Below are 26715 nucleotides of genomic sequence, written 5' to 3' on the forward strand. Positions count from 1 at the left end.
TGTCTGGGGACCCTTGGGAGGACTCCAGCTCAGTCTTGGTGCCCCCTGTCCTGTCTGCATCTCAGGGGCAGGGCCCCAGTTCCTCCCTTAGCACACCCTGCTTCTGGCTTCGCTCCTGCCTGGCTGACTGGCCCTTCTCAGACTCCTTTCAGGGGCCCGCTCTCCTGAAACCTTCTGTTACAGTTCTCAGGGCCCTTCCTGGACATCTGTGGTGAACTGGGAGGGTGGGTCGGGCAGGTCAGAAGCTCACAAAGTAAAACTTGAGTCTCACCCAGGCCCCTGCCCCACCTCCTGCCAGGATAGGACCATCACCCCTTAGATCTTTCAGGACAAGAGTGCAGCCCCCTCAGACCCCTAGCCCAAGACTGTACCTCTTAGCTAACCTCCAGTCAGGGCTTATCTGTTTCCTTCAAATCCCCAGGACAGGGCTGTGTCTCCTTGGACTCTCCTGGACACAGCAGTGGCCACTCATGACCCCAGGGCAGAGCTGTGTCTCCTTCATTCTTCTCAGGGCAGGACCTACATGCAAGCAGTGGACACTGTCTGTCTCCCTCTCTGATGTCTCCCTTGACTACCAGCCTCACAGGTCCAGTGACCTCCTGAACACTTTCCACTAGGTGTCCTTAGGGGGCCCTCACGCACCTACTGTGTCCCCATGTGACATCAGCATTTCACCCCAAGCTTAATCTTCTTATTTTTCAATCTTGATCCTCATCTCAAGGCAGCCACACCATCCACCAGTTGCTTAGCCAGAGCCCAGGCCCTCACTCTGGGTGCTTCCCCTGGGTCCTCACAGCTTCCATCTTGGCCCTGACCTCCTGTCTGTATTTCTCCTGATCACACTAGGCCATCACAGTCTGTCCCACTGACATGAGCCCCACAGGGCAGGGCCTGGATCTGTGTCCCCAGCACCAGCAGCTCAGAGCCAAGTGTGCAGTGGGCCCCGTTCATTACTCAGTGTGCAGCCGTCACCCCACCGCCTCCTTTCTCTGCAGCGCTCCAGTGCCCAGCCAACAGCCACTACTCCGTCTGCACACGCTCCTGCCAGGGCTCCTGCGCGGCTCTCTCTGGCCTCACGGGCTGCACCACCCGCTGCTTTGAGGGCTGTGAGTGTGACGACCGCTTCCTGCTGTCCCAGGGTGTCTGCATTCCTGTCCAAGACTGCGGCTGCACTCACGATGGCCGATACTTGCCGGTGAGGAGGAATTTGAAGTGGGCAGGGAGGGTTGAGGAGCTTGAGGTTCAGTGGCAAAGAACCCACCTGCCAATGCAGGAAATGCGGTTCAATCCCTGGGTCAGGAGGATCCCCTGGAAAAGGAAATGGGAACCCACTCCAGTATTCTTGCCTGGAGAATCCCATGGACAGAGGAGCCTGGAGGGCTGCTGTCTATGGGGTCGCACAGAGTCGGACACGACTGAAGTGATTTAGCATACGTGCCTGCATTGGAGAAGGAAATGGCAACCCACTCCAGTGTTCTTGCCTGGAGAATCCCAGGGACGGAGGAGCCTGGTGGGCTGCCGTCTATGGGGTCGCACAGAGTCGGACACAACTGAAGTGACTTAGCAGCAGCAGCAGCAGTAGGTAGCACAGCTATGGTCATTTAATAATGGGAATTGAAAGTTAAGAGTTGATTTATTTTTGTGATGGATTTTTTAAAAAATGATTTTATTTTTGGCAGTGCTGGCTCTTTGTTGCTGCTCGGGCTTTTCTCTAGTTGCGGCAAGTGGGGGCTACTCTCTAGTTGTGGTGCATGGGTTTCTCATTGTGGTGGCTTCTCTTGTTGCAGAGCACAGGCTCTAGAGCACACAGCTTCAGTAGCTGTAACATGTGGGCTCAGTAGTTGTGGCTCCCAGGCTTTAGAGCACAGGCTCAGTAGCTGTGGCACACGGGCATAGCTGCTCCAAGGCATATGGGATCTTTCTGGACATGGGATGGGGTTTGACACAGGTTTGCGTTTCCTGTATTGGCAGACGGATTCTTTACCACTGAACCCCCAGGGAAGCCCATGACTAATGTTTTTGGAGCTCTCTCTATGCACTAAGTTGGTTATAGACGTTAAGTCATTCGATAGTCACAGCAATTCTATGAGACACGGACTATTGTTATGTTCCCCATTTTGCAGATGACAAAGAGAAGTCAGCCCAAGGCTACCCGTTAGCAAGGGAGGAGTCTAGGGTTCATACCCCAGCAGCCTGGACTCACCTCTGAACCACAAGGCTGTCCTGCTTCTTCAGAAGCATGTTTGTCAAATAAAGGAAAGATAGATTACCACATTCCTTCCCCATTCATCCCATGGTTGTTGTTTTTTTGGCTTTAGTGCAGCATGCAGGCTTCTCTCTAGTTGTGGCACACAAGTTCTGTAGTTGCAGCATGCAGACTCAGTTGCCCCACAGTGTGTGGAATCTTGGTTTCCCGACCAGGGCTTGAACTCATGCCCCATGCATTGCAAGGCAGAGTCTTAACCACTGGACCACCAGGGAAGTCCCTCATCCCAGTTTTATTAACTGCAGAACGGTGGGCTGGAGGGTCTAGAAGTGCAGGACTTCTTGGAAAGAAGACGACAAACAAAAAAACTGTTTTGTTCACAATTCTGCAACTCTGCTGTTTGGCCTGGACACAGCAGGGCAGTTCTGCCTCCCCTGGGCTCACTCATACTTCTGTAATCCCCCAGTGGGTCAGCTGAGGGCTGGCCATCCCTCTTCCATGAGACCGCTCCTCCTCAGGTGGGCTAGCCTGTGGTGGCTGGACAGGGTTCCGAGAAAGCGTAGTAAAGCTATAAGGTCTCTTGAGGTCCAGGCTTGAACCTGGCACAGCGTTGCTTCTGCTGCATTGCAATAACCAAGGCATAGTCTTAAGGCCAGCTCAGATTAATGGGAAAGGGGAAATAGACTACATTTCTTTCTTTTTTTAAAAAAAAAAAAACCATTTTTTTTCTTTTTTAAAAAATTTATTTGTTTGTTGTGGGGTTGAGTCTTCATCGCTGCACGTGAGCTTTCTCCGGTTGCAGTCAGGAGGGGTCACTCTTCATCGTAGTTCCTGGACTTCTCACTGCAGCAGCTTCTTGTTCTAGAGTACAGGCTCCGTAGTTTTGGCCCACAGGCTTAGTTGCCCCCTCAGCATGTGGGATCTTCCCGGACCAGAGGTCGAACCTGTGTCCCCTGCATTGGTTGGCAGACTCATCCACTGGACCACCAGGGAAGTCCTAACCTCCATTTCTTAGAGGGAGTTACTGCAGAGGCATGCTGGACGGACCCAGAGGGTGGAAGGTGGTGGCCGTGTTTGCAGTCCACCGCACCTTGTCACCTGCCCCTTTCTGTGCACAGGTGAACTCCTCCGTGCTCACCTCGGACTGCAGCCAGCGCTGTTCCTGTTCCTCAAGCACCGGCCTGACGTGCCAGGCAGCCAGCTGCCCACTGGGCCATGTATGCGAGGTCCAGGCTGGGACCCGGGACTGCTGGGTCCCCCATGGCCTCTGTTCCCTCTCTGTGGGTGCCAACCTCACCACCTTCGATGGGGCCCGCAGCGCCGTCAGCTCCCCTGGTGTCTACGAGATCTCTTTCCGCTGCCCAGGATCACAGGAGACTGTCCCTTGGTACCGTGTGGTTGCCGATGTCCAGCCCTGCAAAGGCAAAGTGGAAGCCGTGGCCCGGGTTCATATCTTCTTCCAGGACGGGCTGGTGACCGTGACCCAAAACAAGGGTGTCTGGGTAAGCCGGGACACAGGGGCCGTGTCTCCCCTGGGCTGTGTTCTTCCTGTTGCAGTGTGCCTATGTTCCTTGTGGCCTATCTGTCCTAATGTCTATTTTCTTCACAGATCTCTGCAGTTTGTTTCTCTGGGTTTGTATTTGTGTCAGTACTTCAGACTTAGTCCCTGTCTTCTGGCTGAGTTCTTGAGGAGCAAAAACACAGTCAAGTAACTTACCCGTTTAGATGTTAGTGTTAATCAAGACTCTATGGTTGCAAGTCAGAGAAAACCAATTTCAAAGTGCCTTGAGCAAAACTGAATTTATCGGCCCACATACATAGAAAATCCAGGGACACAGCCTCAGGAGTGGCTGGGTCTAGGTGCCCTGGTGGTGTCATCTGGATTTGTACCTCTGTGTTTAAGACTTGCTGATCACCAGTCAGCTTCATTCTCTGTAACTCCCTCCAACATACTCATGAAACAGGGATTATCATGATCTCCATTTACACAGAGGGGAAACCAGGGCCCAAAAAGTCATTTGAAGTCATTTACTCAGGTCACTCAGAGAGTACCTGGGAGATCCAAGCCTTGAACCCACCAGCACCACCCAGGCCCTGAACCACTTTGATGGGAATGGAGTGCTGGTGGTGACGGGGTGGACACAGGGGACCAAGATCGACTCCAGGCGCGGTACTCGCTCAGCCGGACCATTCTTTGAACTCCGCCAATTCCAAGCCACTTGCCTCTGCCCTCAGCTGTCTTTCAGCTTGCTCTCAGGGTCCCCTCAGGCCAGTCACTGTTTGTCTCCTGAGTCCATTCCAGCCCAGATGGGTCCTCCCTTCTGTTCCTTGACTTCCACTGACTTATCACTGCCTTGCATTCGCCAAACTCCACAGTTCTCACCAGCTTGATTCCAGATTTCTAGAGAGAGTCTCTTTGGTGGACTGAGGGCTGATGCCGACTCATAGTCTGCTCCGCCATGGCCTGCGTCATAGAGCCTCCTGACCAACCACAGACATCAGGCTGCGCTAAACCTCCCTTGCCCGGTTTCCGTGGCCTGTTCTTGGATTGCAGAGCCATACACGTCTGTCTTCTAGGTCCAGTAGGGGGGTATAGCCCATGCTCCACACATCCCTCCCCCAGGGGATGGTCTGCATCCCTCCCCCAGTGCCGGGAGATGGTCCAAGACTCAGCCCTGCTTTCAGCAGGGAAGCTTGTGTTCTCTCTTTAGCATAGTCTAGACCAGTCACTCTTTCTCTGACTTTCTGCTGGATCCATAATTCAGGTGAACAGACTCCTACTCTTTTGTTATGTTGAATATGTTTTAAATTTTTATTGGGGTACAGTTGCTTTATAATGTTGTGTTAGTTTCTGTTGTACAATGGAGTGAATCATGCATATATATACATGTATCCCCTCACCTCCCTCCCACCCATCTAGGTCATCACAGAGCACCTAGCTGAGCTCCCCACACTATACAGCAAGCTCCCGATAGCTATCCGTTTTACACATGGCTGTGCATATACAGTCAATCCCGACCTCCCAGTTCATCCCTCTACCCCTCCACCATGTCCTCATGTCCCTTCCCTGTGTCTGCATCTCTATTCCTGCCCTGCAAATAGGTTCATCTGTACCATTTTTCTAGATTCCAAATCCATGCATTAATATATTTCTTTTTCTGACTTACTTCTCTCTGTGTGACAGACTCTGGGTCCATCCATGTCTTTGCAAATGACCCAATTTCATTCCTTTTTATGGCTGAGTAATATTCCATTGTGTATATGTACCACATCTTCTTTATCCATCTGTCTGTTGATGGAATTTAGATTGCTTCCATGGCCTGGCAGTTGTAAATAGTGCTTCAGTGAACATTGGGGTACATGTGTCTTTTTGATCTATGTTTTTTCTCTGGATATATGCCCAGGAGTGAGATTACTGCAGACCCCTACTCACGACCTTCCTTTGCTCATCTGTCCAGAAACGATCCTCTACACAGCAGACAGATGCTCTAGAAATGTGAATCAGATCGGACCATTCTGCTGCTTAAAACTCTGCAATGACTTCTCAGAGCAACATTTCAGGCTCAAGCCACCTCCCTTCCATGGCCTGTAAGACTTTTTGCAATCAAACTCCCGCTGGCCTCGCCAACTTCATTTCCTCCAACTCCTTCCTGAGCTCATGCCGAGCTGGCCTTTATGCTGTTCTCACAGTGGACCACACTTGTTCCCGCCGCCAGGCCTCTGCATTTGCTGTTCCCCCTGCCGCAGTGCTCTCCTTCCAGATTTCCTAAGCCTCGGCTCCTTCTCATCCTTCAGATCTCAGTTCCGCTCTCACCGCTTCTACAGAGAGGCCTTTCCCAACTTCCTATGGAAGCTCTCCCTCTTCAGCCCAGCCTCTGTGCGGTCACTCTGTTTTATCCCCTTCCAGTGCTAGTCACTCTCTGAAGTTACCCATTATTTCTTCGTGTTTGTTGACATGCTCCCTCACCGGCAAATAATCCTCAAGTTGGCAGGGATCCTGTTCCCCTTGGTCGTCACTTTGTCACCAGTACCCAGATCAGGGCCTGGCCCCAGGAAGAGTCTGGTTTTGTGACTACATTCACCCCTGTTCCCTCTGCACCAGGCCAAGTGCTGGGAAACAGAGATAACTCAGCCCCACTTATACCATCAAAGCTTTCAGCCTGCTGAGACTTCCCGCCCGCCTCTCCAGCTGTCCTTCACTGCATCCATCCCTCCTCCTTCTCTCCTCCTTCCACCACTCCTTCCTTTTTTCCTCCCTCCCTTCCCCCTCCGTTCCTTCCTTCCACTGATTCACCCATCCGTCCATCCATCCACCTCTTCAGATCTGTCTACCTATCTTTCTTATCTACCTGACTCTCCAGTCATCTGGCAGAGGAAGCGTCACATACAAAAGCATTTTGAAAAAAAGAACTTTTCTTTGAAAGAAGGCTCTCTAGGGAGTCTAACTTTACAAGGGTTAACTTGTCAGAGAAAACAGACAACAGTTATTTAAAAGAAAAAACCAGGTTACCAAGGTTACTGAGTCCACAGCCTGTGATGGACAGTCATTTTCTCACATGATTATTACACTGGCTAGGTCATGACTTGTCTTCAGATATCGGCATGGCAAAAATAAGGGATGAAGTTGCCTTGTTAGGGAACCAGTAACTTAACAGGACTTGCTCAAGGGTTCTTTTTACTTTGAAAGCTAGAATTAGACAGGATGATGCTGGGGTTTGACTCATTGTTTATCTCTCTGATGCCAGTGTCTCCCTCCAACCCCAGGTGCCTGTGGAATGTTGTGTGCACACCTGCTTATGCATTGATCCATCTCTTCATCCATCCACTTCTGTGCTTCTATCCATTCATCCACATCTCTGATTGTCTTAGGTGTCCATCTCTCCATTTGGTGCATCCATCCAGGCCTTCATCTCTTTCAGCGTCTGCCTCTCTGCTTTTGCTCCTTGGACTCGTTGTCTTCCTTGGGGTCTCCTTCATAGTAACACCCCAGCTTCTCTGTGGTTCCAGCCTCACCTCTGTGTTTTACCCACCTTTCCCCCTGCCAAAACCACCAGGTGAATGGTCTCCAAGTGGACCTCCCAGCTGAGGTGTTAACATCTGTGTCCGTGAGTCAGAACCCTGATGGCTCTGTGCTAGTCCAGCAGAAGGCGGGGGTTCAGGTACAGCTTGGCACCGATGGGCAGCTGGCTGTGGTGGTCAGCGATGACCATGCTGGGAAGCTGTGTGGGCCCTGCGGAAACTTTGACACGGACTGGACAAATGATTGGCCTAACTCCCAGGAGACAACGTTGGAGAATTGGAAAGCACAGGACTTCTCCCCATGGTAAGGGATACAGCTCGGAGGCCCGTCTTCTTAGAGCAGGGGCACCTGCGTCATCATAGGAAGGGGGAAGTTGGGGTGGGTGCTCCGTCTACAAAAAGTGCTAAGTGTCTGTGTCTTGCAGTCAGGACTGATCAGTCATCCACCGGGAAGGAAGACTGCAGGACCTGAAGCCCCTGGAGGTTGAAGGGTGCACTCTGTCATTGTATGTGCCCCTTCTCCACTCTACGCCTTTGCTGAGCCACTGAGGCCAACCGGAAAAGCATTAAATAAATATCTTAAGTTGCACACCAACGTGTCTGCCTTATGTTTTCTTATCCATGACCTTCCTTCCTGTACGTGTGTGGTTTCTAAGCAGCTTCAGTCATGTCCTACTCTTTGTGACCCTGTGGACTATAGCCCGCCAGGCTCCTCTATCCATGGGATTCTCCAAGCAAAAATACTGGAGTGGGTTGCCATTCCCTCCTCCAGGGGATCTTCCCGACTCAGGGATCAAACCTGAGTCTATAAGATCTCCTGCATTGGCAGGTGGGTTCTTTACCACTGAGCCACCTGGGAAGCCCCTCCTTTCTGCACATGAGGTGTCAGAGGCCTGGGGAACCTGGCATATGATGAATATTTATTGGCAGGTGAGGGGATGGATGGATGGAGACAGATGGATAGATTGGGAAAGATGTAGGTGGGGAAATGGGAAAATGGGCAGTTGGATGATTAGAAGAATGGATGGATGAGAAAATGAACAATTGGATGGAGGGAAGAAGTAGAAAATGAAAATATCAACAGCTTCTAACTTTATCATTTATCATTCAGGCATGGCAATTTCTCTGCCACTCAGCTTCTTCATATGTTTTAGTCCACTCAGGTTGCTATAACAAAATACCATAAAATGGGTGGTTTATAAACAACAAAAATTTAAATTTCTCACAGTTCTAGAGCCTGGGATTCCTGGTGGCTCAAACGGTAAAGAATGTACCTGCAATGTGGGAGACGCAGGTTCGATCCCTGGGTGGGGAAGATCCCCTGGAGAAGGGAATGGCAACCCACTCCAGTAGTGCCTGGAGAATTCCATGGACAGAGGAGCCTGAAGAGCTATAGTCCATGGGGTCGCAAAGAGTCAGACACAACTGAGCAACTAATGCTTTCACTTTCACTAGAGCCTGGGAAGTCCAAGATCAAGGTGTCAGCAGATTTGGTATCTGGTGAGAGCCTGCTTTCTGGTTCACAGATGACCGTCTTCTCAAGTGTCCTCACTTGGTGGAAGGGCAAGGGAGTTCTCTGGGCCTCTTTTATAAAGGCAGTAATCTCATTCTGGGAGCCTGGTGGGCTGCCGTCTATGGGGTCGCACAGAGTCGGACACGACTAAAGCGACTTAGCAGCAGCAGCAATCTCATTCATGAGGGCTCTCCCCTTATGACGTATCACCCCCCGAAGTCCCCATTTCCAAATGCCATCACACTGGAGATTAGCTTCCGACACATGAATCTTGAAAGGACACAAACATTCAGCCCAAAGCATCATACTTAAAGTAGAGCTAAGGATAGTCCCTACCTCACAGAGTTGGAGTGAGGACTTAAGGTGCTCGTCCAATCCATCAAAAACTGAGGTCTCTCTTCTGTCCTAAATTTGGTTCCTGCCCTGCCTATATGGTCTCCCCCACCTCAGTGACTAGCACTGCCAAACCTCAGTCAGAACGTGGGGAATTATTCTTGATTCTTCCCTCCTCTTTGCTCTCCACCTTGTTCATCAGAACATCTTTTTGAATTGTATCGAAACATACCTGAAATCTGCCTGCCTTTCTTATCATGCCCACTGTCACCACCTGATTCAGCTGGCATCATCATGCCTACCATCTGCTCCTCCCTGCCTGTAATTCATACCCACAGCCACTAGAGGACTCTTCCTTACCTATAAAGAGTACCACTGGCTATAAATTGATCTTGTAATAAAATCAAATTCCTTCACCTAAAAGGCCCCTGCCAACCTCTTATTTTTTAAAAGTGTTTATTTATTTATAAATAAAGAGAGTTGGACCACAAAGAAGGCTGAGCACCAAAGAATTGATGCTTTTGAACTGTGGTAGTGGAGTAGACTCTTGAGAGTCCCTTGGACAGCGAGGAGATCCAACCAGTCAATCCTAAAGGAAAACAACCCTGAACATTCATTGGAAGGACTGATGCTGAAATTGAAGCTCCAATACTTTGGCCACCTGATGCAAAGAGCCGACTCATTGTAAAAGACCCTGATGCTGGGAAAGATTGAGGGCAAGAGGAGAAGAAGGCAACAGAAGATGAGATTGTTGGATGGCATCATCGACTCAATGGACATGAGTTTAAGCATTCTCTGGGAGATAGTGGAGGACTGGGAAGCCTGGCATGCTGCAGTCCATGGGGTCACAAAGAGTCAAACACAACTTTGTGACTGAACAACATTTATTTGGCTGCACTAGGTCTTAGTTGTGGCATGCAGAATCTTTAGTTGTGGCATGTGGGATCTAGTTCCCTTACCAGGGAGTTGAACATGACGCCCCTGCATTGGGATCATGAAGTCTTAGCCACTGGACCACCAGGGAAGTCCTCTGCCAAGCTCTTCTGACTCATCTCCTATCACTGTCATTATGATTTGGGAACCTTATCTTTCAGGGTATCGAACATGCCAAATTTTTCACTTCATTCCTTTGTGAAAAAGCTGTTCCCTCCACTCATCACTGACTAGATGCTTCTCATCCTTCAGATGTCCACTTACCTGTTACTACCTTACAGAGCCCTTCCACAACCACCTCACTTAAAGAGGATTTCCTCTGTTACTCTCCGTCCTTAACCTGTGGGATCTGCTGCAACTCCGTGAAGTTAGTGTCCAGACAAAAATTAAACTGTAGGACAGCAGTTGGAGTCTGCAGAGAATTGGAGAATTGCTTGTTGTGGAAATATACCTGGTGTCAGAATTGAAGTGTATGAGCACAAAAACAGATTTCTTTTATAGCAAAGGAAGTTAACAGGTGCCACTGACTGGTAGATATGGGTCAGAGGATGCTGAAATTCTCTTGTGATTGCTTGTATGTTCTCATTCAAATGGGAAACAAAGTCATCAGTTAAGAGCAAGAAAGAAAAAGTTTTGAGGTCTGATGACAGAGAAGAGAGTGTAAAATGATCCTTCAAGAAAAGGGGCCCAAGACTTCCTGGTGGACCAGTGGTTAAGAATTCGCCTGCTCATGCAGGCCACACAGGTTTGATCCCTGGTCTAGGAAGATTCCTTGGGCCATGGAACGCCTAAGCCCATGAGCCACAGCTACTGAGCCTGCACTCTGGAGCCCGTGCTCTCACCGCAATGAGAAGCCTGCACAATACAATGAAGAGTATCCCCTGATCACTGCAACTAGAGAAAGCCCATGCACAGCAACAAAGACCCACCCTAGCCAAATAAAAAAAGAAGAGAAAATCGGTCCAGCTGCTTTGGAAAACAGTGTGTCAGTAGGTAAACATACTCTGATCACATGACTCAGCCATTTGACTCCTGGAACTCTTCTCAAAAAAAAAAAAAGAAAGAAATTAGCAGTCCACACAAGTACTTGTAAGTGAATATTTCATAGCAGCATTATTCATAATAACCTCCATACTGGAAACATCTGGAAAGCTCATCAACAGGTAGACAGATGAACAAAGTGTGGTCTAGCCATACAGTGAATTCAACAATGAAAAGGAACCAACTAGTGATACATGCAACCATTTGGAACGTGATGCTAAGTGACAAAAACCAGACACAGAATTCTACGTGTTGTATAATCTTATCTAGATGAAATGGGATGATTGAGCTGTTCTGAAACTGAATTGTGGTGATGGGTGTATAAACTATAAATTTACTAAAATGTGTTCTATAATGTGTTGACCTGTACACATAAAATAGGTGGGTTTTTTTTTTAACAAATTGATCTTTTAAAAATATATTTATTTGTTTGTTTGTTTCTATGTCCAGTCTTAGTTGTCACACGTAGGTCTTTCATTGTTGTGCTACATGGGCTTCTCTCTAGTTGTGGTGGGCGGGCTTTGTTGCCCCTCGACCTGTGGGATCTTAATTTCCTGAGCAGAGATCGAACCTGCGTCCCCTACATTGGAAGACGGATTCTTAACCACTAGACCACCAGGAAAGTCCCCAAAGAGGTGGATTTTATGATATGTAAACTATGTCTTAAGCATTTAAAAATGAGCACATTACTGATACTACTAAGAAAAAAAAGGAAATGGAAGAATGATTTAATTAGGGGCATGTGATAGGATGGCTGGGCTGCATTAGAGACTGCTTGGGGTCATGAGTCTGAAGTGAGATCAGCTAGAGTGGGTGTGGGTTTTTCTTCATCCACATTCAGCTGCCAGTGTGCAGGTGTGAAGCAGGTGGAGAGTGGACTCAATTGGGTGCAAAAGATAAAGTTACAAGTTTGAGGGCATGAGGAAAGGAGAGGAGATAACAGTGGATGGGGGATTGGGCTGGGTGGTGAGAGTAGTGTGATCATGAGGAGGTGCAGTGAGGGGCAGGGAGAAGGAGGTCAGCTTCATGGGGCTGAAGGGTCCTCAGAGCAACAGTTTCAGAGGGAGTGAACTGGAGAGACAGAAGGTGATGGGCAGACAGTGAGATGCATGGAACTGAGATTCTGCAGGAGCTGCAGTTTTGGGGTTGTCATTGTCTGGGAGTGGGCCTTTCTCCCCCATCAGCCTGGGACCTCGGGATTGCCACAGTCACCATTGTGTCCCCTGCACAAAGTCTGGGTTTGGGAAGGAAGGGTTGGGCGGAGGATGAGATCGCTAGAGGAGAGGAAGTCAAGAGATCCAGAGGCCAGAAAGGTCAAAGGATCATCTGCCTGAATTTGTAAGTCAACAAGAATTGTGAGAGGAGCGGCTTGGGTGGCCATGAGCCTAGAGCTAAAAAGATGAAGTGAGCTGCAGTGACTTGGGAGTCGATAAAGCTGGTAACAAGTATGGGAGCAGGTTCTGTGCATAAACTTCAAAGTGAGGGTCTTAGAGAGGAGGCAGAGGATGGTTTAGAAGTAGCCACAAGGAGCTTATCGCATCTACAGGCCCAGTGAGCATGAAGGCTGAGGAAGAGAAACAGCCTCTGCTTAGAAGGGCTGCACAGAAAGGTGTGTCTTCATGGGAGAACTAGGTTGTGGTCAGAGCAGGAAGGTAAAAGGAAGGTTCAGGAGACGTGGGGGACATGCAGAAAAGCCCTCCAGGGATGCCTCCTCTATCCCAGCCCTGACCATTCTGCCTGTACTGCCCCCCTCATTCTGGCCCTGACCTCTCTGGACCGCCACTGTCAGAGGACCAGGGACTGGCAGCTCCAGGAAGGCTGGACTCCTTCAGTCACAACTGTGCCCCCAGCACAAGACTAGCAGGAAGCCCCCCTAATTATTCACTGTGTGCTCAGTCACTCAGTCATGTGTGACCCTTTGTGGCCCCATAGACTGTAGCCCACCAGGCTCCTCTGTCCATAGAGTCTTCCAGGCAAGAATACTGGAGGGGTTGCCACTTCCTACCCCAGAGTATCTTCCCAACCCAGGAATTGAACCTGAGCCTACTGAGTCTCCGGCTTTGGCAGGTGGATTCTTTACCACTAGTGCCACCTGGCAAGCTCCAATTACTCGCTGAAAAGTGAAGTGAAAGTGTTAGTCACTCATTCGTGTCTGACTCTTTGCGACCCTATGGACTGTAGCCCACTAGTCTCCTCTGTCCATGGGATTCTCCAGGCAAGAATACTGAAGTGGGTAGCTATTCCTTTCTCCAGGGCTTCCAAACCCATTGCAGACAGATTCTTAACCATCTGAGTCAGCAGGGAAGCCCAATTACTCACTGGTAGTACCCATTTCAGGTCTGCAGAGCAAGTTGGCAGGTGCAATATCTCAGAGCCAGGAGATGGTGCCAGGATTCCAGAAGACACCCTGCATTGTACTCTGAGACTGTCATCCATTTTTCTTTCCCTTTTGTGGCTGCGCCTCAAGGCCTGTGGGATCTTATTTCCCCAACCAGGGATGGAGCCTGAACCCCCTGCATTGGAAGCGTGGAATCTTAACCCCTGGACCACCAGGGACGTCCTGGATTTTCATCCTTTAGAAAAAAAATTATTTTTAATTGGAAGGCAAACCGTTAGATCCATGAGCAGTAGGTAACATTACCCTGAATTGGAACCATTTGAAATATTACACAGTTCCTGGAAATGCAGCATAGACTCCACAGATTTTCCATCTTAATATGTAAACAAATCTTCAGGAGTGTTTCTGGAACACCCTGCACAGAGAACTCAAGACAGCACAGGTTCATTCATTCCTTCAACTAACATTTAAGGAGCACCTACTCTGTTATCTGTTCTGGATACAAAGTGATACAACAATGAACAGAACAGACCAGTGGATTCTCCTGGAGGTTGTTACTGATTTCTCATAGTAGCACCTGTTTTGCTTTGTGGAATCAATATGAGGAGTAATATTCAAATTATAAAATTACAAAGTGCAAAATTCTCAGTATTGGTACAGAATCTTCTCCTTGTTCCTTCTGCCACCTGCATCCTGATCTGGTCCTTCCTGTCTCCTCCCTGATCCACTGCAGCAGGCCCCTCCTTGGTTTTCCTGCTCCCACCTCTGTTTCCCACATTCAGCAAGAGTGACCCAGGTCAGATTACATCCCTTCTCTGTTCAGAACCCTCCATCTCACTCAGAGTAAAAGTCAAAGTTCTCACCCCAAGGCCCCACACAATTTGCCTGTTAACCTCCCTGCCCTCATCTCTTCCCACTCGCCCCTGCTCACTCTGCCTGAAACACATTCCTCAGTGTTTCTGCAACTCTCCTTACCTTTCCTGTCTCAGGGCCTTTGCACATGCAATCCTACCTGCCTGGAACTCTCTTCCTCTAGACAGGAGCATGCCTCATTCACTTCCCTTAGCTTTTTGCTCAAAAGTCACCGGATGCATTCCTTGACCACCCTGTAAGAAATTTCACCCCTCTTCCCAACACCAGTCTCCAAAGCACTTATTTCTCCAAAGCACTATGGCCTTCTACCATTCGGCGTGTTTTTACTAACTTGTTTGGTGTCTGTTTCCCTCATCGGAAGATGATCTCCAGAATTCGTATGTCTTGTTCCCTGCTGCATTCCCAATGCCTAGAACAGAGTGCCTGGTACGTTCAGGCACACAAGTGCTTTTCCAATGTATGAATGGGAGTTCAGAGTTGGCCCTTGTTCTTGGAGATGAAATGTATCAGAGAAGGCTTTTGAGTGTAGAGGGAATTTTAGGGAGATAACTGGGAATAGAGAAGAGAAGCAGAGGGCACAGCTCCTGCGAAAGTTTGAGGATGAGCCCTGATTACTGAGGTTTCCTGGTGGCTCAGACGGTAAATAATCTGCCTGCAATGCGGGAGACCAGGGTTCCATCCCTGGTTCGCAAGGATCCTCTGGAGAAGGGAATGGCAACCCACTCCAGTATTCTTGCCTGGAGAATCCCACAGACAGAGGAGCTTGGTGGGCTGCAGTCAATGGGGTCGCAGAGTCGGGCACGACTTAGGGACTATATTTTCACTTCCTGATTACTGGGGTGCTCGCACCTGTGAAAGAGAAGCGGGAAGCGTGTTTAGTGTAGCGATCTCTGTACAGGTCACGGGAGCGCCTAGGGCGCTCGAAGGGGCGGTGCCCTGAGAAGCTCAAAAATTCCCGCCCACAGAGGGCGCGCCAGGGTCGGGGCGGGGCTGCGGCTCCGAGGGGCGGGGCTGCGTTGTCGCGTCACGCAGTGTACGTCGCCGCGCGCCTGCGCTCATTTCCACGTGCGTCAGCCCCAGTCGCGTGGAGCCCGGGAAGCCGCCGATTCCTGAGCCGAGCAGCTCCGCGCTCGCTATGAAACCAGGTGCAGCCCGGGGTTGGGGTCGGGGTCAGGCCTGGGACTCGGCGGGGAGCGGGGTGCCAGGCGGGAACAGAGGGGCGGGGTTTTGGCCTGGCGGGCAGGGGTTCTGAGCCCCGGATCCGGTCTCGTGAGGAAGGGTCCTGTTCCGGCCTCTCGTGGGGATGAGAGGGCTTGATTCCGCCCCAGGATCGAACCTGAGCCGAGGGTTCGGGTTCCTGGTCTAGAGGTTTGTGACTGATTCGTCAGAGGTCACGGTCGTGAGTCGAGGGTCTTGGGCGTAAAATTGGGGATGCCCTGAACTGGAATTCGTTTCCTTGAGGCCGTCATTAGGAGTCTTGGATATTGGGCCGCGGGCGGCAGTCGAGGGTGCTGCCCAGAATGTAGATCCAGGCATCGAGGGTCTTGGATCTCTGGGCGTGGGATTTGGAGATTTGGCCTGATCGCGAGGCGGAGAGTCCCTGATCTTGGGCCCAGAGGCTGGATCCTCTTAAGACCCCGTATCCTCCCCTGTCGCTGCCGCAGCTGCAGTACCCTTGACTTCAAACCCAGCTTCTTGGAGAGAGCCGCATAGATGAGTATTCTGGCTTGATAGTCTGGCCCTCTCTGGCCCACTTTCCCGCTCTCTACTCTCCCGAGGGGGGCGGATCCCTAAGCATGGAGTGGAGATCCGGAGCCTGGTGATCCTCAACTGCGGTGAGAAGTGAGGTGAAACTTCACACACCGAGTGTAGGATTGTGGGGTGGGGGAGGGAGGTAGTCACAGGGCGTGAGTGGTTTTATTCATTCCGATTTTACTGGAGATTCTGATGAACCCTCCGCGCCTCCCTCCTAGTGGAATGAGGAGAGTCCCCGCTTTGACAACAGAAGGGCCTCAGTTCAAAGTTTCAATCCTAACTATGCTTAACTCACTGTGTAACCTTGGGCAAGTCGCTTTACCTGTCTGAGCCTCAGTTATATCATCAATAAAATGGCGCCCAGTTCTAATTTAGTGAGAGCATGTTAAGAAAAAATAGCACATGGTGGTAATCCTTTTCCAATATATGTGTATTAGCTGGACAGATTGTACACCTTAAACTTTCACATAGTTATTTTGTCTATTATATCTTCTATAGCACAGTGCTTGACGTATAATAGTATTGGTTGTAATTGTTATCTTTACCGTTCTCAACAAAGGGAACAAAATTAGGGTCCTTTTCCCCAGATGTCTCACCAGCTCTTATAAATCAGGCTGATTCCCTGCTCCTCCCCACAACTGGCTCCCCTGGAGTTGGGGAAATCTTCTACCATGACAGAAAGAGTCTGTTTCTTAGTACAGGTTTTCTTTTTTCCTTCCTCCTTCCCCTTCGGCCTGTGGAGAAATGGGGTCATCTGGTCGGGGGTAATGGAATTTGTGGCTCCACGCCCCCTCCCAGGTTCCCTTTCTCTTCAGTGTTTGGGGATGTACTGGTGAAGTGAGAAGTGCCAGGTGGTGTGTCTGCCACCTGAGACCCTGACAAGCCCACAGGCATCCTGTGGTCTGATTGTCCCAGGAATGGCAGCTACACCTTCTTCCCCACCCTGCCCTCATTGTGTTAGGATAAGAAGTTGTAGAAGTTGTCAGGCGTCAGCTCTTTAGCAAGGATTTTTATTTATGTATGTATTTATTTATTTTTGGCTATGCTGGGTCCATTGGGATTTCTCAGGTGGCTCAGTGATAAAGAATGCCTACAATGCAGGAGACTCAAGAGACAGGTTTGATCTCTGGGTCGGGAAGATTCCCCGGAGTAGGAAATGGCAACCTACTCCAGTATTCTTGGTGGGAAAATTCCTTGGACAGAGGAACCTGGCGGGCTATAGTCCATGAGGTTGCAAAGAATTGGACGCAAGTGAGCGACTGAGCCGGAGAAGGCAATGGCACCCCACTCCAGTACTCTTGCCTGGAAAATCCCATGGATGGAGGAGCCTGGTAGGCTGTAGTCCATGGGGTCGCTAAGAGTCAGACACGACTGAGCGACTTCACTTTCACTTTTCCTGTTCATGCACTGGAGAAGGAAATGGCGACCCACTCCAGTATTCTTGCCTGGAGAATCCCAGGGACGGTGGAGCCTGGTAGGCTGCCGTCTATGGGGTCGCACAGAGTCGGACACGACTGAAGCGACTTAGCAGCAGCAGCAGAGTGACTGAGCACGGGTCTTCACTGTTGTTCGGCCTTTCTCTAAGCACTGGCTTAGTTGCCCCTCAGCCTGTGGGATCTTCCCAGACCAGTGATCGAACTCATGTCCTCTGCAGTGGTCGGTGGATTCTTAACCACTGGACCACGAGGGAAGTCCTTTAGCAAGGATTTTAGTCTGGTTGAGAGAGGAGGGAGGCCTTTGGGAGATTTCAAGCAAGGATATGATGTCAGTCAGACTTGAGTGAGACATTTAAACGGATCCTTCCTCCTCTGTGTGAAAGATTTTAGGGGAACAAGAGTGAAAGCAGAGCAGTAGGCAGTTGCTGCTGTCCTCTACTTGGAGATGATGTGGCTCGGCCAGGGTGGCGGCAGTGGACCTGGTTAACAAATTGTCACACTTTGGGGATATGTTTTGGAGATAGAGCCAATAGTTTGCATGTGGGCATGAGAGGGGTCAAGGACAATTCAGGGTTTTGATGTGTGTAACTGGAAGGGTGGGGTGCCAGTTTGGAGATGGGGAAGGCTGTGGCAGAAGAGAAGTTTTAAACTAGGGGTCCGTTTAAAAACCAAAACTTATTTTTTTAAAAAGTATGTGAATGTGTGTTTTTCTGAGGAGTGGGTACAGTCCATCTTTCTAAGAGCTCCAGGAACTGAAATGGACTAAGATGTTTTGAGTATCGTGCATACCACGCTCCATGCCATGCCCACACTTTCTGGGTCTCTGTTTTGTCAGGACTGGGTTGAGGGTCTCTTAGGCGTGGTGGTTTCTTTCCTAAGTAGGAAGGAGGAGAGACTTGTTCCCCTGAGTTTGAATAATATATTCAAACTGCATGTAAGGCAGTGTATTAAGCGTTTTTTGTGTGTTGTTGTTTAATCTTTACAATTCTCCGATGTGGGCACTGTGTTATTTTCCAGATCTCCTTCTTATGGGTGAACTTTTCAAGACACCCGCGAACCTTGCCTACTCTCTAGGGTCACGGATGGAGTGGCCATCTCCCTGTGTTCAGTCCATGAGCTGCTTGAGGGGAGGGACCGGGGCTCTGGTCACCATCTGATCACCTCCTTCCTGAATGAACAGAGAGGGTGCTTTCTTCATGAGGCAGAACCCAGGGCTTTAAGAGTCATCAGCAAACAACTCATTTAATTTTCATGGAGCCCATAGTCCTGCAGGATGCAGTAATGACCTAAACAAACATCCCTGTCCATTTGGAGCTTGATTCTAGTGGGGGGAGGGGGGAGGAGACAGTGATAATTGTTAAAATGCCATGTATGATAATTGATAGGAAGAAAAAGAAAGCAGACTAAAGGCCAGGTAGCCAGAAAAGGCTGGTCTGAGGAAGGAACAATTGGTCAGAGACTTGCGTGCAGTGGAGGGGGTGAGTCAGACAGTGTCCTCAGGACCCAGGCAGAGGGAACAAGAGATGTCAAGGGTGTAGAAGCTGGAAATGGAGTTTGTTCTTGGGGAGGAAGAACACGGGACCTAGCATAGAGTGAGGTCAGGAAAGTCAGCAAAGCCTGTGTGGTGGTTCTCAGTCTGGGCCACACATTAGAGTCACCTGAGGAACTTTAAAGTCCCATGTCCGGGCCCCCACCCCAGACAGTTACTCAGAATCGCTTGCATGGGGCAAGGGGGAGACCCACTGACTTAGGACTTTGGAAGCCCGAGAAAGGAATTGTGATTTCATTTAGAATGTGATGGAAAACCTTTGAAGGGGTTTGGGCAGAGGAATGGTGAGAGACTGTTCTGAAAAGGTCAGTCATCAGCTGCTGTGTGGGCAGGAGACTGCAGAGGGAGCAGGAGACCAGAGGTCAGCAGCTCTCCAGTAGAAGTTTGAAACCAGCTCATTTTTAACACTTAAATTAGGACTAGCTCTTCAGAATTCTACGTTTTCATCTTTAACGCCATTAAGATAATTGAAGCTTTCCATAGGGACTTCCCTGGTAGTCCAGTGGTTAAGACTCAGAGCTTCCAAGGCAGGGGGATCAGGTTCAATCCCTGGTCAGGGAACTGAGATCCCACAGGGTGCATGGTGTGGCCAAAAATAATAAATTAAAATTTTTAAAAAAGAGGAATGAAGCCTTCATAGGGTGGGAATATAACATACCTTTGCAAAAACTTTAGCAGGTTTAATATTGAATAGTTTACATCAAGGGAGGTCATTTGAAACCAGCATGGATTTTCACACAAATGATTGATAACTCCGTTTTTCTGAAAGTACAGCAGAGCTTTAGAAACCATTGCAGAGGTCAGATACTGAATCTGTGAGCCCCAGGAGAAATCTCTCTGCTTCAGACATTGTTTTTGGCTCAGCGAACAATGTTTGCTGTCTCCAGAAGTGATGAAAACCAAGTCTGTCTGAATTTTTTTTTTTCCCTTAAACTTTCCATCTTCTTGACAAACCCTAAGTAAACTGCTTATAAGCTGTTGCCCATCTATAAAGGACAATTTTGGGTTTTTCCTTCCCCCTCACCGCCCCCCGCCCCAACCCCAAGCTGGGGGAGACTTGTGCATGTTTAGAAGCAGGGGGATCAGTTAGCGGGAAAGATGGGGTGCCGAATGCCTCCCCTCTGATTTGGGGCTAGCACTTCTCTGCCACACACAAGGTCCCAAGCGGGAGAGCATGAAGAAGTTTCAGGGCCTGGGAGACCCTCCTGCCACAGCTCATGTGCGTGCATGGCATACACTCTTCTTCAGACTAGTCAATATTGGAAACAGAACAGATTCTGTGAATTGACTCCCCAGCCGAGAAAAGCAGAATATTAACAGTAATCTGCCTCTACCTGTTTTCCTCCCCATCCTCATCCTATAATTTCACCCTCCCCAGGCCTAATACTCAGCTTCACGTTTACCACATCCTTTTGTCTCCGTGAGGGGGAAGGGTGCATGGGTTATCACCTAGATCAACACAACTAGCGCTGTTCAGTCTTGGTTGTGGCTGGACTTTTTAAAAAGGATGTTGTGTCATACATGATTTTCTAGGGCTTGCTTTTTCACTGACTGGGATTCTGAGATTTTTCTATCTGTCCCGTGTTGCTGTTAACCTTTTTTCCTTGGTGGCTGTGAATGGTCTGAGTCTCATTCGTCCATTCTGCCGATGGACGTTCGGGTCCTGTTGGTTCTGCCGTGGACACGTGTGGGCACCTCTCCCGCTGTGCACGGGTACACGTTTATCTCCTGAGCAGAGTCCCTCGCTGTAGGAGTAACCTCTCAAGCTCCATGGCCCTGTTGACGATTCCTATGTCTGTTTCCATCACAGGGTTCAGCCCCCGCGGGGGTGGCTTCGGTGGCCGCGGTGGCTTTGGTGACCGCGGAGGTCGTGGCGGTGGCCGTGGAGGCTTCGGCGGCGGCCGTGGAGGCTTCGGCGGGGGCCGAGGTCGCGGCGGAGGAGGAGGAGGCGGCTTCAGGGGCCGTGGACGAGGAGGGGGAGGAAGAGGTGATGGACGGGGCTCTCCTTGGGCTGGGGCGGGGAGGGAGCCACCGTGGGGTTTCGCTCTCACTGCGTCTCTGCCTTGTAGGTGGCGGGTTCCAGTCTGGTGGCAACCGGGGTCGTGGTCGGGGAGGAAAGAAAGGAAACCCATCGGGGAAGAATGTGATGGTAGAGCCCCACCGGCATGAGGGTGAGTGAGGAGGGCGGGGAGCCCGCCGGGGCTAGGGGTGGGGTGACGCCCCGATGGGGTGTTGACCCTGCTGTGACCCCCTCCCCCAGGGGTCTTCATTTGTCGAGGAAAGGAAGATGCGCTGGTCACCAAGAACCTGGTCCCTGGGGAATCCGTTTACGGAGAGAAGAGAGTCTCGATTTCGGTGAGGCCCCATGCCTGGCTAAGCTGCCAGGGCCCCAGCTATCGGGGCCACCGGCAGTCTGGTCTCCCTGCCCCACTGTCCATCCTACACGAGACAGCCAGGGCATCGTCTTAACCTACAAATCAGATCACACGCTCCCCTCCCCAGACACCTCCGTCACCTCGTGCTGGCTTCAGGTTCAAGTCCTGGGTCCTTGGTGTGACTGGGGGGCCCTGCATATGCTATCTCCCTCTCCCCCTAACCATGTGCTTCCAGCCTCTCCCACAGCCTCGCCATTCCCCCTGCCTGAAACACTCTGCTCCTCCCCGCTCCAGGCAGGGCCGGTCCCTTGTCATCACGAGCATCTCTGGTTAGCTGTCACCTTGTCTCCCTCACAAGGCCCCCTTGCCCCACCCTGTCTGTCAGAAGCAGCCCTCACGGCCTCTCTGCAGGCTTCCCTGCTGCCTGGAACTCACTTCCTTATTGACCTGAGCGAGCCCTCAGTTTCGGGCGATTCCTCCTCCTCTTCTGGCCGCCCGCTTCTCATCCTCACCTGCCCTCACTCTGCTCCCTGGACTTGACACGCCCCTTCCTGGCTTGACCTTTCTCCTGAGCTCCTGTCACTGGCTCCTGTGCCACGTGTGTCCGTTCAGCATGTCCTCACTCCTAGGGGGCAAGGCCTTTGTCCCCTTCAGTGTGTTTGCCCAGTGTCTGAGCTTAGGAGCTAGCACAGGCAGTGTTCGTAGAACAAACGCGGAGGTCTTGCCTTGCTGTCATCTGAGATCTTGTCTTCATTGTCCCCGTCGCTGCCCCTTCTCCCTGAGTCAGGAACCCCCACGAGAGCGCAGGCCCTGCCTGTTGTGGTCACAGATGTATATACTCATTTGTTTCTTGTACAGTGACTGGGCGCCCAGTCCCTTTTGAGGGCCCTAGAGTTAAGAGCAGTGGGGTCTTGCAGAAGAGCCTGGCACTGACTTCCATCCCCATCTCTCCCGGTACAGGAGGGAGATGACAAAATTGAGTACCGTGCCTGGAACCCCTTCCGTTCCAAGCTGGCAGCGGCTATCCTGGGTGGGGTGGACCAGATCCACATCAAGCCAGGGGCCAAGGTGCTCTACCTCGGGGCTGCTTCGGGCACCACCGTCTCCCACGTCTCTGATATCGTCGGCCCGGTGAGTAGACAGAGGGACAAGAGGTGGGAGGGACAGAAAGGCCCCTTCCTTTGCCAGCCTGGACTCAGAGGCCCTGGTCGTTTCCCTGCACCAAGGGGCTTGGAGCCAGGCCCTTCCTGGTCACAGTGCCTGTGCATGAAAGGAGCGGCTTGAACCACATGCTCTCCGGAGCCCCATTCAGCCTCACACCTGAGTTCTTGGCCTGGAGCGAAGGGGCTTGGGTGTCGGGGTAAGCAGTGTTGGGGGGCCAGAGCTGAGAGTACATTTGATTTAATTGCTACCCCTCTGGGACTTTCCTGGCGGTCCAGTGGTTAAGACTCCATGCTTCCACTGCAGAGGGTGCGGGTTCCATCCCTGGTTATGGAACTAAGATCCCGCATGCCATGTGGTGCAGCCAAAAAAAAGATACCCCTCAAATCTGGGCTTCTGGTTTCTCTAACAGAAGATTATCAGTTTTGGTTGCTATGCTTCTGTGTAGCTGGACAGCCTCCCTGTTGGTAGGGCACCCAGACATCTCACTTCATGATCCTTCACTCGGCTATGAGACTAGAGGGTGTGTAATTTAATGGTTAAAAACCCCAGACTCTGCTGTGGGCTCTTAACAGTGAAGTGGCTTTCAGCAGGTACTTACTCTCTGAGCCTCAGTGTACCCCTCTGGAAAATGGGTGATTGTGATGATAATGAATTAAATCCTGTAACGTGCCTAGAGCAGTGTCTGGCCCGTTGCAGGTATTCTTAGCTGTTATGTCTTCTCTGTGCCCTAGCTTCCTCATTTTAAGCCTGAACTAGGGGCCTGGGCTCTCAGATCAGACAAAGCTGCTGCTGCTGCTGCTAAGTCGCTTCAGTCATGTCCAACTCTATGCGACCCCATAGACGGCCACCCACCAGGCGCCCCCGTCCCTGGGATTCTTCAGGCAAGAACACTGGAGTAGGTTGCCATTTCCTTCTCCAATGCATGAAAGTGAAAAGTGAAAGTGAAGCCGCTTAGTCGTGTCTGACTCCCAGCGACCCCATGATTGCAGCCTACCAGGCCCCTCCGTCCATGGGATTTTCCAGGCAAGAGTACTAGAGTGGGTTGCCATTGCTTTCTCTGTCAGACAAAGCAGGATGGAATAACCCTTGGCCCTAGTTTATTCATCTGTAAGATGATAACAAGGGCTTCCCAGGTGCCTCTAGCGGTAAAGAACCCACCTGCCAATCCAGGAGATGCAAGAGACATGGGTTCAATCCCTGGGTTGGAAAGATCCTCTAGAAGGGCGTGGCAACCCACTCCAGTATTCTTGCCTGGAGAATCCCATGGACAGAGGAGCCTGGCAGGCTACAGTTAGTGGGGTCACAAAGAGTCAGACAGGACTGAAGTGACTTGGCATGCACGCACACATCATGATACCAGGTCATTAAATGGTAATGTTTTGATTTGGGGATTTGAAGAGTTGCATGAGGTATATGGGCCAGAGTAGGCACTCCATACAGGAGAACTAGTTATCATTGTTATTTCTGTTTGACTTTGATGTCTTCTAGGACGGTCTGGTCTATGCAGTTGAGTTCTCCCACCGTTCTGGCCGTGACCTCATTAACTTGGCTAAGAAGCGGACCAACATTATTCCTGTCATTGAAGACGCTCGGCACCCGCACAAATACCGCATGCTCATCGGTGAGGGGTCTAGGGTTGGCTTGGGAGAGGGGAAGGTGTGCAACAGGCCACTCCAAGTGTCCTGGAGGAGGCCCCCGAAGCCCTGATTCGGATGGAACTGGAGTGGATGAACAGGCCTCTTGAGTCTGCAGAAATGCAAAGGGTCTGGGGAGCCAGGTGAGGTGGAGGTGGCGGTCCCACTTCAGGGACCCAGATATCTGGGTCCTTGGGCCAACCTCTTTCCCTCCAATCTCCTGACACCACCCCCCCACCGCCACCCCCCACCCAGTACTTCCTACCTGCCTGCCTCCAAAACCCAGTTCTTTTATGCTACCCCTGACTTAAGCATAAAAGCCTCCTTCAGAGGTCCTCATCAGCATTGTCTGGTGAGATCATAACCCAGAAAGCACACCTAGAGGCACCCATTGTGAATATCAATGACTGTTTAAAAAAAAAAAAAAGTTCAGAAACATAAAAATCAAGCACCTATAAAGCACCCCCAGAGGTAACTGATCTGAACAATTTGATGTTGGCTTTTCCTGATTTTTAAAAAAAGTCATTGCACCATCTTTTCATTTTTTTGAGTTTTTAATTTTTAAAAAAAATCACACTGGCTTAAAAATCCTACTTTGCATTCCCTTAGTTTTTCTTCCTGTGGCTTTTTTGCCCTGTGCATTCATACCCTACCCCTGTCCTGCAACTTTTTTCCATTTCACAATCCTGCATACACGACTGCCTGTTAAGTGCTCGCCTTTCCTTGCCTTTTTGATGACGTGTCTGTCCCCCCCACCCCAGACCTGGGAGCATCTCGAGGGCAGGGTCCGGGTCTGACTCGTCTCTGTGCCCCCCACGCCCAGCCCAGGGCTGGCCACAGAGTAGGTGGCAATATGGTTTACAAGAGGAATGAATGATTGGTGTAATTGTGGATTTTGGACTCATCTTGGGGGCACTGTGGAGGGTGGGGGATCATTGGAAAGTGAGACTGGAGGCAGGGAAGACTGCCAGGAACCTGCTGGTGTTGGGGCTCAGGCCCCATGGGAGGAGCTGGGAAGATTAAGTGGATCCAGCTTTTAACTGCTACTTCTTTCTCCCTAGCAATGGTGGATGTGATCTTTGCCGACGTGGCCCAGCCAGACCAGACCCGGATTGTAGCCCTGAATGCCCACACGTTCCTGCGTAATGGAGGACACTTTGTGATTTCCATTAAGGTGTGGAGCTTAGAGAAGTCTAAGATGGGGTGGTGATATCTTCTTGGTTTGTAACTACCAAGCAAGCAGTCAAAATAACCCTGATTCAGTGTATTCCCAGCTCCCTGTAAGCCACCCAATCGAATAAAACATAGTGAAAAATGTCTACAAAACTAAAAAACATAGAATTTAAAGAGGCAATAGACTATAGTGGTTGAGTGCATGATCACTGAGCCTGAGTATCTGAGTTTGAATTCCAGCTTACTGCGTCTTTGAGCAAGTTACCTAACCTATATGCCTGTTTCTTCACTTGTAAAATAGCAATATTAGTCCTGTCTCTTTTAGTGTTGATGTAAGGATTACACTTCTCAGTATATGTGGAATGTTTAGAACAGAACCTGGTATAAAATAAACAACATATAAATGGTAGGTGCATTTTTTAAAAGTCTTCTTTTGAAATTCGGAGGCCTCTCCAGTACTTCAACCAGATTCCCCATCCTCTTTTGCTGCGTTTGTTTGGGTATTCTTAGCTGCACAGTTCCTAAAGAAAAGGAAGTAGGAGGGGGGAAAAGTGTGAAATTTAAACACTAGCCTTTAGATAAATAGGGTTCTGTTGAAGGATTCCTGTTCCACATCCAAACCAAATCGAAAACTTCTGTAACGAAGTCTTTCCGTACATTTCCAAAGCCTAGTCTCCAATAAACAAATTCTGTTGATTTAAAGAAACACAAAAAGGGGGGAATATCCCAAAGCTTGCCGCAGACTTCAGATCCTCTCTTTTGCAGGCTAATTGCATAGACTCCACAGCCTCCGCCGAGGCCGTCTTTGCCTCTGAAGTGAAAAAGATGCAGCAAGAGAACATGAAGCCCCAGGAGCAGCTGACCCTAGAACCCTACGAAAGAGACCATGCTGTGGTCGTGGGTGTGTACAGGTGAGCACAAGGCCCAATCAGTACTTGTTACAAGTGCCCCAAAGTGGCGACGGTCTCTTCTAAGTCCTTTTTCCTCTCTCAGGCCACCTCCTAAAGTGAAGAACTGAAGCCCAGCGCCATCTGGATCGCCAGAGAGTGTTGCTACTGTTACACGTTTGTTTTTCTATTAAAAGACTCATCAGTCGCTCCGTTTGCCGCTGATTGCTTGACGACGTCTATTCGTCTATTCACAAGGCGCTTGCACCCTCGATCCACCGGCGCGGTGGTGGAGGCAGGCGCTCCCACCCGGTCGCACTGCGCACACTCCTCTCCCAGCTATCTCCTGCGCAGCCGTAATTTGGACTTCGGCGCTTGGGCGGGGTCGGTAGCTCACTGCGCATGGATCCCAGTAAGGTCCTCTGAGCGCAGCCGCGGAGCGCTGCCCTGGGTCACGTGAGGGGAAACAGCTTGGGAGTGGGGGCG

The 26715-nt window shown here is 50.3% G+C and overlaps 2 protein-coding genes across 2 annotated transcripts in view; both read left to right on the forward strand.

Annotated features, from left to right (window-relative positions):
- FCGBP (Fc gamma binding protein) overlaps positions 1-7820 on the forward strand; it is a 159785-nt gene extending 151965 nt beyond the window's left edge. Inside the window, exons 27-30 of the mRNA XM_081516306.1 lie at positions 996-1195; positions 3325-3708; positions 7261-7529; positions 7651-7820. Of these exons, the coding sequence (XP_081372432.1) occupies positions 996-1195; positions 3325-3708; positions 7261-7529; positions 7651-7660 (863 nt within the window). The 3' untranslated portion in view covers positions 7661-7820. The remainder of the gene's footprint in view (positions 1-995; positions 1196-3324; positions 3709-7260; positions 7530-7650) is intronic.
- Positions 7821-15307: 7487 nt separating this feature from the next.
- On the forward strand, positions 15308-26437 carry FBL (fibrillarin rRNA 2'-O-methyltransferase). The gene is made up of 9 exons (XM_081516402.1): positions 15308-15401; positions 20807-20983; positions 21066-21167; positions 21257-21351; positions 22332-22502; positions 24024-24156; positions 25231-25343; positions 26108-26253; positions 26336-26437. Exons 1-9 carry the CDS (start codon positions 15392-15394, stop codon positions 26358-26360), a joined length of 972 nt encoding a protein of 323 aa, XP_081372528.1. The 5' UTR covers positions 15308-15391; the 3' UTR covers positions 26361-26437.
- The last annotated feature ends 278 nt before the right edge of the window (positions 26438-26715 follow it).

This window comes from Giraffa tippelskirchi, chromosome 7, assembly GCF_054371585.1.
Source record: "Giraffa tippelskirchi isolate mGirTip1 chromosome 7, T2T-mGirTip1v1.2.pri, whole genome shotgun sequence".
Taxonomy (NCBI): domain Eukaryota; kingdom Metazoa; phylum Chordata; class Mammalia; order Artiodactyla; family Giraffidae; genus Giraffa; species Giraffa tippelskirchi.